We start from the raw sequence: 14,497 nt of genomic DNA on the forward strand, positions 1-14,497 counted from the left end.
GTGACGGAAATATCGTTTTTTGTTAATATAGATCATAAAACACATTTTTATTAGAAGCTATTTATATTGTGTATTCTGACAATAATGTGTTTTTAATGAATTATTTCTAAATAGTACCTTATCATATTATAATATTTGTTTAATTAAAACTATTTATTCAAAGAATATCAAATGTGTGTACTGTGTAATACAATTGTTCACATAAATATATAATGTATACAGAGTGATTCTTTATCATTATATACTCATTACTTTGTTATGTATAGATTTTCTTCATTTTTTTTTTCAAAATAATTTGTATCATGCTTTTCTCAAACTGTATGAAATTTTTATTTTTTTCACTCTATTATTGAATAGTGAAACTACTACCAACTTTTGATTTTCAAATGGTAACCTATATTTAAAATTCCATAAATTAGTAGGACTATTTTTTTATGAATTTTAACTTTAAAGTCATTATTTTTCATTTAATTGTTAATAAGTTATAGTTGCTCAAAGTTGGGTGGTTTTATGCTTCTAGGTGTTTATCCTACTGGTTATTATAGCTGTGATGTGCTGGTAAAATTACAGGTACAAAGTGAACCTAACCTAACTTGCGTTGATCGGAGTCCTGTGGTGTATTTGAGGGGGGATGCGATAGAGTCCATTTTACGTGGCTTTACAGGTAACATATTTTTTTAATTTAATACAAATGTACGTTATGAAAAGCGAAGAGAATAAAACGTTAAAAATTTCGTTTTCCTAAACTGATAAAAAATGATGTTCAACGTTGGCGTTGCACAATTAAAACGTGTAAATGTATTTTTGAAATGTAATGATAATAATATATGTATAGGTAGTTTTCAAGATCACAATCATTTTAAAATTTCGGAACAAATAATAGGTCGACAGAAACTTAACAACAATTTAAAAAGAAAAGCCATTATATTAGCCAATATATTTAATAGGTCATCTAAAATTATTCATTATGAATTAAAAAATGCTTAGATGTAATTTACGTATGAATAAAAAATATTTAGATAGGCATACATATAAAATTATACCCAGGCCGCAATTTACGTATGTACAAAATATACCCGGGCTCAAATTAAAAATGTGAAGTAATTTACAGCGACCTGAAAATATGTATATCTTATTATATATTACCTATGTGACTACTGAGTACTCAGAAACAAGAAGTATTATAAAAACCAAAAACCGCCAACATTGAAAGCTAGCTCTCGCTAATGGTTTAACCAAAAATAATAATTTGAATGTAAAAATTCATAAAAAAAACAGCCCTATTAATTTAGTACATTATAAATGTAGGTTACCATTTAAAATCAAAAGATGATAGTGGTTGCACTATTAAATGAAATGGTGAAAAAAAAAATAAAAATTTCATACAGTTTGAGAAAAGTATGATACAAAGTATATTGTTTTTTAACAATTTTTTGATTTTATTATATTTATGTATTCATTTAATAAAGTGTATTTCCTATGTATTTTATAAAATTAAATTCTTAGGAAAAAAAAGAAACTTAAAAAAAATTAAAAAGTTTTTAATACAAATATAATTATACCAAATTAATGATTTCCTAATTTTTGTTATTATAATCTATCTTTGTTAGATTATATTTAGATTATTGTACACAGCCGTTAATAAAAACAGATACTTAGTAAATTTTAATATATTTATTTTACAAATTTTGCAAATAATAAAATATACGAATATAATTATTTTTTTTTTTAATTTCTATTTAATAAATTACAGTTTTGTGTTTCAATTTTATTAAAACCATCTAGAATAGCGTTGAACGCTGGGTAAGGGGTTGCACATCGACAACAATTATCAGGATCATCATAATCAATATAACGAACCATAAATCCAGCTCCATTATCTGCCGAAAATTTACCCTAAACAAAAACAAATTAATAAAAATACGTATATTTTGTTTACAATAAAATATTACTTTTTCATTATATGATACTGTAGTATCTGCACACCAATCACAAGCTTCTTGTGGCTCTTCACACATCTATAAAAATATTTTTATGGTCTACTTAATATCTTCGAATTAAATCTCATTTGATGGATGGCTCACATCAGTATTCAGTATTGATTTTTACTTTATTTATTTTTTTAAATATCATTTATGTTTATAGGTTCTTGTAGTTAGTCTCTTGTGGGATATTGATAATCATTTTAATTTTTAATAACTCAAGCTTATCGGATAAATAATAAATCGTTTATTAATTTATATTTAATTTGTATACCTTTTCATTATTCAAATCACAAATAGTAAGGTTATCATTGATTGATACCGGGTTCGTTTTAAATTTAAAATATATTTTTTTATTTGGAAAACTTGCTTTCTGTAAGACACCTTTTAATTTATCCTAGAAAAATAGAATGAATTAAAGGTCGACATTTACTCTTGGTTGATAATTATACCAATGTATAATTTGCTTTTCCTTTTATTGGAACTGTTCCGGTATTTCTTAGATCGGCATAGCATGGGTTAAAAAATTCCAGAGAAACAACGTAAAAATCCACAGCGCAGTCGATATCATTGATATTCAACCCTTTTAAAAATATTGAAAAAACAAAAATTATTCTATTAGTAGCAGGTGAGACATTAATCCAATATATATATTAATGTATTATACAGTGTGAAATTTATGTATACTATGAACAATTAAATGGAAATCAAACTGCTTAATTTACAATCAACCAAAATAGATTCACAAATTATCATCATTATAAATTGTGCAAGTAATCGTGTAAATGATTAACATTGGTTCGGTAAATAATGACAGTGTGCCAAGGTTTAACTTAGAAAATATAATTTTAAATATCCAAATTATATCAATTAAAAAGTACATGTCGAGTGTATTTCGTTATTGAGCAAAAAATTTTAATGAATATGTGAACTAAAATTTAATGTTAAATCGATGATAAACGATGCTACTCAAAGAAGATGAACTCTTTTTTGTTACAGGTTGCCAGTGGTTTCTACAATTATTAATATTTGTCAAATTGCATTAGGTAAACTAAAAAGTTTTATCAGAAATCATTAGTTTACTCATGAATATTCAATTTCGTAAAATTATATAATTTTAGGCTATTTATAATGATAAATTGTGTTTTCCAGTAGTATTTTTATGAAAATACTCAATTAATCATTTGTTTTAGTTCATTAATTTATTAACTATAATATTCTATGGTTTAGTGATTCTATTTACAGTTTTAATAAAATTATATTTGAATAAAAATAATAATTTGAGTAAAAATTAAAATTAATTTTAAATAGATTTTAAATAGTATATTCGTTTTTATTAGATATGTAGGTACTTTATTAGGTTCCAAATTCAATTTTTCTAAAACACATGAAATTGCCTTTACTTCTACTGGATTTAATGTATTTCAATAATTTAATATATAATATAAATGAATAAATTTAATTTTAAATGATCACATTGGACAATAGTAATTATCATTAAAAATAATATAGATAAATATACTCACATTTAATTATTGGGTTGGCATAGTGATCTATTAAAAATTGCCCTCGAAAATCAATACCAATTGCTAATTCTGGATAAGTTTTTTCCATCAACTCGAGATATTTTTTTAATTTTTCAGATAATTCGAGAATTTCATCGTATTTACTCTATAACAACCAAATATCGTATAATAAAAATTTAGTGAAATTATAAAAATGGTATATAGAATATTAAAAAAAATAAAACATACCAATCACGATGTAAAAAATGCATGAAAAGTTAATTTGTTAAGTATTAGGTATTTAATACAAACAACTAATTTTATTTTATAATCACACAATCGTAACATTGTATCCTATTTTTAATATATAATGAATAACCATTAAACTGAGATAGTCGTGTAAAATGAAAAAAGGAATTAAAATAACATACAAAATAATTCAAAAATATGCCGTTAAAATAATTAAGTAAGATATGGCTTTCTATTTAAGTTTTATTTATATAAACTACTTAAAATATTTTACGAATTATTTAATTCATAATGTTATGGTTCTATAATAATTGAATATTATATTTTTTACATAATTAAAAATTATTCAAATTTCAAGACAATCTAAAGTTATTTGCTTCAAGCAACTGAAATAAAAATTAGTAAAAATTAAAAGTAATTAAACACTTACATTATACTGTAAACCTATAAGTATTACACCAGCAATCTTTGGATGTTCATCGAAAAAAGTCTGTAAGGCTTCCATTTCATCGAACGAGTTGTTTTTTTCATTCGACGAAATACTTGCAAGAACTGTAGCCCATTCTTGGGGCGTGTGTGAGTAGTATATCATTACACACTTGCCACTATTCAACATATCGTCTAAAAGTGCTATAAACGTTTAAAATACATTAATACATGATTTATTGATATATTAAATATTAATACATATAATATTAAATAAATAACATTTTTATTTTTGTATCTATTATATAGTTCGGTGAAGTGATTATAATGACTTTATATCAACTTGTGCATTATTGGATTAACTATTAGGCAATAATAAAATGTATTTAAGATACAGACCACAAGACAGCCACCACATAAATTTTTAAATTAATTAAATAACATTTTATAATATTTTCAACCTTGAAAACAAATTTGTCTTACCATAACCGAATAGACTGTTTAGGTTAAACTTTTATATCAGTTATTTTATATGATTTTTTTAATTTTACAATTTCAACTAAACAGACAGTAGAACAAAGTAATTTTTGAAAAATCTGTCATATTATCGTTTTGATTGTGTTCGACAACTTTTAGTGAAATTATAATATTTTGGCAATGATGGTATTAAAAGTTATCGTCATAACTAATTCGGTAATTACTCATTAATCTCCAAATTGTTTGAATTAACACTGAGTATTTGACCAAAATCTGTACATTTCTTAACTGCTTAGACTGTTTAGGTGAAAATACTTTATTAATAGATTTAAATGATTTTTAAATTCGAAAATGTCAACTTTAAAGACAGTAGAATAAAGTAATTTTTGATTTTGTCTCGCGAAACAGATCTTTGTTGACGACTATGCAATGATGATATCAAAAGTTATAGATATAACTTTAAACTAATTCGGTAATTTCGGTAATTATGTCTTATTCTGGTCAAACCTATTTCATTTTTGTAACTAATACAATTTTACTAATTTGAAAACAGCAATACAACTTTTTCTCAAGCAATACAATCTATTTTTCCAATGTCAAAATATACTTAAAATTGTTTGAATTTTAACACTGAGTATTTGACTCAATAAAGTTGTATTCAGAATACATTTTCGCGAACGCCATTATGAAACATTAGTATGTTAATTTCAAATTTCAGATAATCTTACAACATTTGTGTGATGTATGGTGTGGATGTGATTGAACTATTATTAACTATGAAAGAGGGATAAATATTTAATATCTAAATTTAAAAAAAACATCATTGTTATTGCCATTCACTTCATTGTTTTGACTATAGTTTGATTTTTGAATTGTCTTTAGTTATACACTTATAACTTATTATATTTTATTTCATGATATTTATAAGGTACTTATCATTTTTCAGTGTTCTAAAAGTTTTTCATTTATTCAAACTTGACTTTGTTTACACAATAATTTGAATTATTACATTATTTAGTATTATTCAAAGTTACATAAAATAAAATATGATATTTAGTTTCACCATACTTATATTATGATAATATGTTAAGTATAAATTGTTTAATTGTTATACAAATAGTTCGGAAGTTAAAATTTAATAATTGATTATAGGTACATTATGTACGTCGTAAATAATTATGGTTTCGTTATATTATTATAAATACGTATAAATTATAGTATAATATTACCAAAATCGTTCGTATTATCGGAATTAGTAGCATTGTATTTTAAATCCATATAAACTCCAAAGTAAATTACACATGTACACTTTTCAGGTATGTCTTTAATTAGAACTTTCGAGAGACCACAATAATCTTCAGTGCGTTCGCCAAAAAAAATACATGATGATATTCCAGGACCTAAAAAATCAAACAAAAACACATACTTGTACTTTTATATTTTTACATTTATTATACACAAAGTTATACATAATTATCCATTTGACAGGCAATTAATGTTGGTTTAGGTGTATCTCAGTCCTCAGTTCACAGCTAACTACTATAACTATCTAGCTGTTAGTGTAAGTATAATTCACTTTGTGGACAAATCCCACCTTGATAGACTATAAACATTTTTTAAATTAATTCAACTGGAATTCCTCCATAATAATTTATTTACATTTCAATTAAATATATAATTGTATAAAATTAAAAATTTAAAAATTATTAAAATGTAATAATGTAACGTAGAATGTTATAAAACTTATAAAAAATACTTAAAATAAATTATCGAACTATTCTCTATTAGTCTGAATATTCTCGTTTTTGCGACTATTAGTACACTACGCAACTTGTTTCAATTTGGAATTGCTTCTCTTCAGTCAATATCTTTGTTTACTACACAAATATTTTTTTCCTGGGCCATTTTATTTTCGTTTCCATTCTATTGTTAGTCTATCTCTCTATTCATAGTTCAACACATAGTTTTTTGTAAATTTTTCCCTCTCCAATTCCCCGATGATTCGTCAATAATAGGTCCGTCGTCAACGATTTTTCTCTATATCTTTCTTTAAAAGGTTCTTAAATTTTTCCTTATCTTTTAAGTCATGTACAAGCTAAGTTTCGTTTTTCGTCTTTTAAATCTTATAAGAGTTTTTGATTGCATTTAATGATTTTTTAATTGTTCAAACAATATTTTTGTTTTGTCACTTTTAGTACTTAAATTAGCTAAATTAGTCTCAAATATCTAAAGTTGTTTAAATTAAAATATCTATTTAAAATTAAAAATTACCTTTAGCATCTTGAGATAGTATAACTGTTAAGTTCAGAATGCTACTAAATAAAATTAAAGAATAATAACTGTGCATTTTTATTAATTTTGTACAATCTGCAGATTTAATACATTATTCACACATGTGGAGTGTATCGGAGTTTTTTTTTATAATAAACTAAATATATATATTAAATATTCGACAATAATTTGCTTTAGATTAATATATCTCAATTCTACTCACATAATGTTTTTATAAATAAAGCTATTTACACAATGCATATCAAATTTATGTGTTAAAATTTTTACGTAAATACATAATGCATTCACATAAATTTTTTTTAAATTTAATATAGGCAGTGTATAAACTGTATTGCTGGTAATTAATAAATAGGAAATTAGTAATCTAATAAAAATAAAAAGTATAACAAAAAACAAACAAGTTTTCGAATGAATAAGGAAAAAAATAACCATAAAATGTCAGTAATATTTTCCCCTGTAGATTTCTAATGAATATAATATAATTACTAAATAAATGAGTTAGTTCTTTTTGACATTCTTAGCAATCATTTTTGGAATAACATAATATTATATTTATAATATAATGCAAGATTATTAATAAAATCAGACATTTTACAAACGTTAGGCATATAGCAGAATTGACAAGCATAATTAATTTTATTAAACAAAAAGTGATCAACGTTATGTATACATTGTTGTATATAAAAATTAATGTACCTACCTAATGTGACTTTTCAGTTAACATTTTTTTTATTAAAGGTAGAAAATGGATGGGGAATTTCCTACAAATTATTCGTAACTTAGGTAAAAAATAGAAAAATTTATAAATTGCTAACTATAAAATAATTTGTAAAAATTGTAAAATTGTAAAAATCCGTTTCAAATTTCAAATATTCTTAAATAATTTAAATTATTTTGAAAATTATATTATGTACAAAACATATAGATATTGTAAGGTATTTGTTTCTGAGTTACACTAAAAAAGCGAAAGTGATTTTTTTCGATTAGTTATGAGTAGGGAATAAAACGAATTTAATGCTCTAAAAACAAGAAAAATGCCATAAAAAATACGATTTAATGCACTCATAACAGTCATAATTTAAAAAAAATGCTCTTAAAATTATTTTTAACGTTGAAAAAATTTGTATAATTATAAAAATTGTTATTCTCAAGTAGTAATTATTCGTATAATTTACATCATCTTCTTATTCTCCTATATTATTTTTACTTTGAAAAAAAGAATATGGAATTTAAATAGATATAATATTGGTTAAACTTTTATTTTGTGTTGTATAATAGAACACAAATCAGGTGCTGTTTAATTTTTATAAATTTTTATCAATTCTTTTATAAAGGTGACTTAAAAACATAAAAAATGCATTAAAAATGTCAAAAATTCAAAATAAAAGTTATATTCCTTGATAAGAAATGAACTTTGTGCTTGGAAAGTAATATTTTCAACAAAAAAAATTTAATTAATTCACAAACTTTACACGCATCTTAAGACGAGTTTTTGAAACAGTTTGCTCGCAAAAAAACACGAAATAATCGAGATTTTTATTTTATATCACGGCCGGTCACGGCCCGGCCTCTGGTCGTTTTTTGCCGTTTTTCACCTAAAAAACTAAATATATGTATTTTTAAGATAGAAGTATACTCGCGACGCCTTTAAAAACGTTGTAGCATGCATAAGGGACAGTCGGACTTTCTTTCTATATCAAAAAATTGTCGAAAATCTAAATATTAAACACCTAAGTACGCTAAAACGACTTTTATGAAAAGGTACTAGTGGCGCCCCAATGTTTTCGATAAGCTTAATTTGTTAAAATGATCATTTATATCTCACAAAAGAATGATAATAAAAACTTATAAACTTTAAAAATGTTTTGAGATTTTCAGAAAAGAGGTAGATACATCTTAGAAGTAGAAGTATAACAGTTTTATGTTTAATGTTAATAAATAAAAATATTTTGCATATATATACATGCTTAATATTTTTCCGTCTATAACTGAGTGAGAAGTAAATTTATGTGCAATACACTTAAAAGTTTTTATTTAGGAATGTTATGTTTTTTTTTTCCATAATAAATGTTTTATGTTTTGGTGTCCAAGATGATTTTATGATTTTTAAGTATACTATCGTTCTTCAAATGTACACAAGTCAATAGGGTGGGTAGTGATATGTAGTCATTTTCTTTTAAATCTTTACAGATGTAATCAAAAAGATTTAATTATCATATAGAAATTAGTATATGTTATGACACTCCATGAATATCCTAACAAATCTATATTGATGTAACTTTTATTGCAATAATTATTATTACAGTATATATTAATACCTGTCTATAATTGTATGTGTATCCCTTATATATAAATTGATTCATAGAAATAAAACATTTTTTAATGAATTATTTTTAAAATAGAATATTTATAGATGTGTATAGAGCCACAAGTAGCATGTGACTGGTGTGCAGATACTACATTATCATATAATGAAAAAGTAATATTCAATGGTAAGCAAAATGTATGTATTTTTAATAATTTGATTATTTTTAGGTCAATATTCGGCAGATAATGGAGCTGGATTTATGGTTCGTTATATTCATTATGATGATCCTGATAATTGTTGTCAATGTGCAACCCCTTACCCTGTGTTTAACGCTATTCTAGATGGTTTTAATGGTGTGTCAACAAAATCTTGTAATTTGTTAAATAGAGGTTAAAAAATAGTAAGTCAAATAATTATAATTAATATATCACAAGCACGTTGTTGTAACCATTTATTCATTATTCATTTAAATTTAGAAAATATCACCAACGATTTGGTGAATATGCCAACATTTATCAATGACTTAGATACTTAATTTTATCTCAATTATGTTTCTTTGCCTTTCTTTCATTCGACAGGTCATATCTCGCACCTAAGAATATTTTTAATGATTTTTAATAGAAAAATTAATCGATTTGGTACTTTTGGGGGGAGGGGGAGGGGTCAAAACTAAAGAATTTTTAGAAGTTTTCAAAAGCGTCAGGAAAAACGTATTTTTTTTACGAATAACCAATTTCCAATAAAATTGAATTTTTCAATTTTCTGTAATTCAAAAACGAATTATTGTAAATAGTTGGAATTTTCACCAAACGTTTACATAAGCGTTATCGATGTACGATTGAATTTTAAAAACATTTTGAATTTTTTAAGCTATTTATAGACAATAGAAATTTTTGATTTTTCTAGGTTTTTTTTTTGAAAAACCGATAAAAAAAATTTGGTAGTCTAAAAAATCTTTAAAATTTAATACTAGGTGTATTATAAATGTTATTATAAGTGGCAGTAGTGGCACTTATCGTGATAAAAAAAAAAAAAATCAAAAATCGTTAGTTACAAGTTTTGTTTATAAGCGTTTTAAGTTCAAATGTTTTTAAAATATAACAAAATCGCGAATATTTGCAAGGAATTTTGAAGTTGAACATTCATAAAATTATTGTGACTTAAATGGGTGTCATAGTTTTTGGCCTAAACAGCAGATCAATACCCACTTGCCTGCTCTTTTTTTAATTTTTATAACTCCTTGATAATTAAATTTATATACATATATATATATATATATATCAGCACAATATACGACACTTATTAACGATTACCAAAATATCTATTGATAGAATTGTTATTTAGATTATTACAGTTTTTTTTACACCTATACATGGATTTAAAAAATCCGAAATATTTTATTTAACTATGATATATGTAAATATTTAAATATATTTGTTCACCCACAAGAATCATATGATTGATTGCATATACTAGATTCTTATACAATGAAAAAGTAATTTTGGGTAATAAAAATGTACATATTTTTAATAATTTTATAATATTTAGAGTAAATTTTTGCTATCGAATAAGGCTAGATTTATGGTTCGTTATACTGATTTATTTTACCCTGGTCAAATAATTGCTGTAAATATAAAAAAGTATTTTAATAATAATTTGTAATTTATAAGAGACATAAAAATATACGATCATTAAACTTTAAACAATATTTACATGCTATAAAATTTTTAAATTAAAAAATTTCATAATGTAAAACTTTTATTCATTATATTATATTCAATTTATAAAATAGTATAAAATATAACATTATTCACACCGGTAAATGTTGACTATCACGTTGATGGACAGTCGATTTTATTATTTATCAATAAGATCACCCTGAAAACGTCACTATTCATTACTGCTATAGCAGTAATATTTTTAGTACAGCTATAGCAGTACTGACCCCCGACATCACATTTTTAATTACAAAATTACTGCTATAGCAGTATTAGGTACATTTCAATAGTTTATTATTTTATTATTATTATGTTGAAAGCTAAGAAGAAGCTTAGCTTTAGAAAAAGCATAAAAAGATAGAGAAGTCATTTTTAATTAAAGAAATATTACTAAATGCAATACAAAAACTTTATTATTAATGAAAAATTATAAACATACAATACTTAGATCATTATTTTAAACATTTACTTTTTACATTTATTTATTTATTTTAACTTTATACTCATCCTTTTGGTTGAGCAGTATGGTAATCTTTAAAGCATATATTGGACACAGAGGTACTTCACATTTTTGACATTGAATAGAAGTTTGTTTTCTTTTTTGTTGTTTATAACACTGCACACAGTTTTTAAATTTTTTTTTGTCGTTTATAATTTGGAGGTAACGGAATGGGTTCTTCGAAATGACCTTCTCTCAAATCTTCACCTCGACTTGATTTTCTTGAATGTTTTTTTAATTGAAAAAATTCAGTTGCTGTAGTATTTTTTGGAATTTTTATTAAATCTTTAATAAGTAAGTCTCTATATATTTTGAACCTTAAATCAGGACAATCGAAATGTTGCTTGTATAAAAAAAAACTGTTCCAAACAGCGATATCTAATAGATGAAAAATAACTTTCTTGTACCACTTTGTGGACTTCCGAGGACAAGAATAATAAGAAATCATTTGATCAGCGCGATCTACTCCGCTCATAAACTCATTATACTTGGCAATTTCGATAGGTTTTGGTTTATCTTGGCCATATTTATTTTTGGAGATGATCATTTTTGGTTGATAATTGGTGGTTATGCATAGGACATCCCTCTTGTCCTTCTATTTAGAAATATACACCGAGTTTTGACGTTTCCAAATATGATCACCTCTTTTCAATTTTTTTTGAACAACATATTTTGGATTACCCCTTCGGTTACTTCACAATGTGCCAGTGGTATGGGTTTTGTGTTTTAAGAGTAAATTCGAAAGCGTAATACTATTGTAGTAATTGTTCATAATCAAGTGATGACCCTTTTTTAAATACGGAGCCATAAGCCTTAGTACTAAATTGTCAATTTTTGAAGTTAGTGGCACACTCGAAATTTGTTTTCCCTTATACATTTCTATATTTAAAACGTAACCATCTGAAGAACAAAGCTCATACAATTTTATACCGTACTTCGCTTTTTTCCCCTTAATATACTGTTGAAAACCTAACCTTCCACGATGGAGAAGCAGAGACTCATCTAACGAGAGTTCGATGTGTGGGTAAAAAGCATTTTGAAAATTATCAATCAACATTGTATACACCAGCTCAAGTTTTTTCATTTGACCTTCAGCTACTACCATTTTTTCTGAATATTCAATACTGAAACAATTCAGAAGTTGCTCAAACCGTCTTCCCGACATAATTTTTTTAGCGATTGGGTAATAATACAAAGGGTTGTTTGAGAATGCATCTCGCAACACAGAAAATTTGGCAGACCCAAAAAGTAAACATAAACCCAAAAATTTATTGATTTCTTCTTTATCAGTATTTTTGAAATTTGAACTTCTAGAATTTTTGTTATGAAGCCGATTTTTTAATGTAAGATTTTTATCATAATTATTTGTTGAGCTTATAATAATTTCAAGTATATCGTCTGTCCAAATTTGATTAAATAATTCGATAGGAGAGTCTTTAGCAGATTCTAATATATTTATTTTAATTCCAGAGGAGTTCGAATTAAATTCAAAATCGGAAATAGTTTTGTAGTCATCAACCCATTCTGAATCGTTATCTTTTTCACTTTCATCACTAGACGTACTTACCTCAGTCGAATATTCATCATCAGATAAATTTTGTATTTGAAGCACTAACGCATTAGAACTTGATGGATCGTAATTTGGTACATCGGGTGAGCTTCTAATTGAGCATTTTTCAGCGATATCGGGTGGATAAAAATTAGGATCGGCATCAGAATCGTCAATAGTTGAAATATTAGAATCATAAAAATTGAAATCTTCATCTAACAACTGATTTATATTTTTTTCTTCTCGCAAATTCATTGTAAACATTCGTCACTCAACGCACTATAATATTATGCCTTCTTCCGTGGCGATCGTGAACGTACTAATCTAATAAATATTACGTATTGACGTATTATGTTGTATTTATAAAAAGAGAAAATGATATCAGTTATTAATTTATAAATTATAACTAATCTGCAGAAGAATAATGGAAAATATGTGTGTAAGCAGGCTAAAAATAAAGTGCCGAATGGCCTGATTAGATGTCCGGGGTCAGAACAACTTCAGCTTTCATAAGAGACCATTGAAAATATCACTGCTATAGCAGTAGTGACAGATTTTAGGTGGTTTTTATATTACTGATATAACAGTAATTTTTAAAACTGTCCATCAACGTGCTATCTTATCAAGGCTATTATACATTATCTATGAAATATTATTTGGTGAATTCTATCTGAATTTTTTTTAGGTTACGGCCAAGGTATAAGCAATAAAAATACTATAGATCAGTGGTTTTCAACCTTTTTGGGTCCACGGCTCCTTTTGATTTTGGAATCAAATATATGGCTCCCATACGAATAATGATAATAATAAAAACATATTGTTTACAATTTTATTATTAGTTTATACTACGGACGCGGCTCCTTTAATAATAACCAACGACGCCCCTGTGAGCCGCGACGCACAGGTTGAAAACTACTGCAGTATAGATAACATTGATCACATTTTGTTTAATAAAATAAATTATTTATGCTTCTCAATTATGTTATGTGCTTAACGTTTATAAAATATCTGTTATTATTAATAATCATCACGATATAAATATAATATTAGGTGTGGTTATTCTAACAATGATTGCTAATAATGTCAATAAGAACATACTCATTAATTAAGTAATTATTATACTATCATTAAAAATTTACGGGGCATGTGTTACTGGTTACTGACATTTTATGGTATTTTTTTCCATATTCATTCAAAAATTTGTTTGTTTTTTGTAATTATTTTTTAGATTACAAATTTCTTATTTATTAATTACCAGTCATACAGTTTGTAAACTATCTATATTAAATTAAATGTATTGCAGTATATATATTTACGTTAAAATTGAAACACACACATTTGGTATACATAGTGTAAACTGTAAATAGCTTTATTTATACAATTGTTATGTGAATAGAATTTAGATAAATTAATTAAAAGCAAATAATTGTCAGAATATTTAATATATATTTAGTTTATTATAAAATCGAGCTTTATATGGTCTAAAAACTGA

General features: G+C 25.0%; 1 protein-coding gene across 1 annotated transcript; it reads right to left on the bottom strand.

Moving 5' to 3' along the window:
• Positions 1 to 1,309: 1,309 nt before the first annotated feature.
• Positions 1,310 to 7,040, bottom strand: LOC132927142 (uncharacterized). The gene is made up of 9 exons (XM_060991605.1): positions 6,911 to 7,040; positions 5,869 to 6,039; positions 4,167 to 4,366; positions 3,509 to 3,653; positions 2,435 to 2,565; positions 2,257 to 2,379; positions 1,953 to 2,018; positions 1,779 to 1,896; positions 1,310 to 1,344 (listed from the first exon to the last, which is right to left on the bottom strand). Exons 1-9 carry the CDS (start codon positions 6,984 to 6,986, stop codon positions 1,310 to 1,312), a joined length of 1,065 nt encoding a protein of 354 aa, XP_060847588.1. The 5' UTR covers positions 6,987 to 7,040.
• Positions 7,041 to 14,497: the final 7,457 nt, after the last annotated feature.

Source organism: Rhopalosiphum padi, chromosome 1 (genome assembly GCF_020882245.1).
Source record: "Rhopalosiphum padi isolate XX-2018 chromosome 1, ASM2088224v1, whole genome shotgun sequence".
Lineage (NCBI taxonomy): Eukaryota > Metazoa > Arthropoda > Insecta > Hemiptera > Aphididae > Rhopalosiphum > Rhopalosiphum padi.

What these genes read in the sequence shown, in the direction of transcription:
- LOC132927142 (XM_060991605.1), bottom strand. Translation starts at nt 6,986, where the DNA reads ATGCACAGTTATTATTCTTTAATTTTATTTAGTAGCATTCTGAACTTA. An exon ending in TGCCAACCCAATAATTAAAT is followed by an intron (nt 2,566 to 3,508) that starts GTGAGTATATTT and finishes TATTTTTAAAAG; the next exon opens with GGTTGAATATCAATGATATC. An exon ending in CAGTATCATATAATGAAAAA is followed by an intron (nt 1,897 to 1,952) that starts GTAATATTTTAT and finishes GTTTTTGTTTAG; the next exon opens with GGTAAATTTTCGGCAGATAA.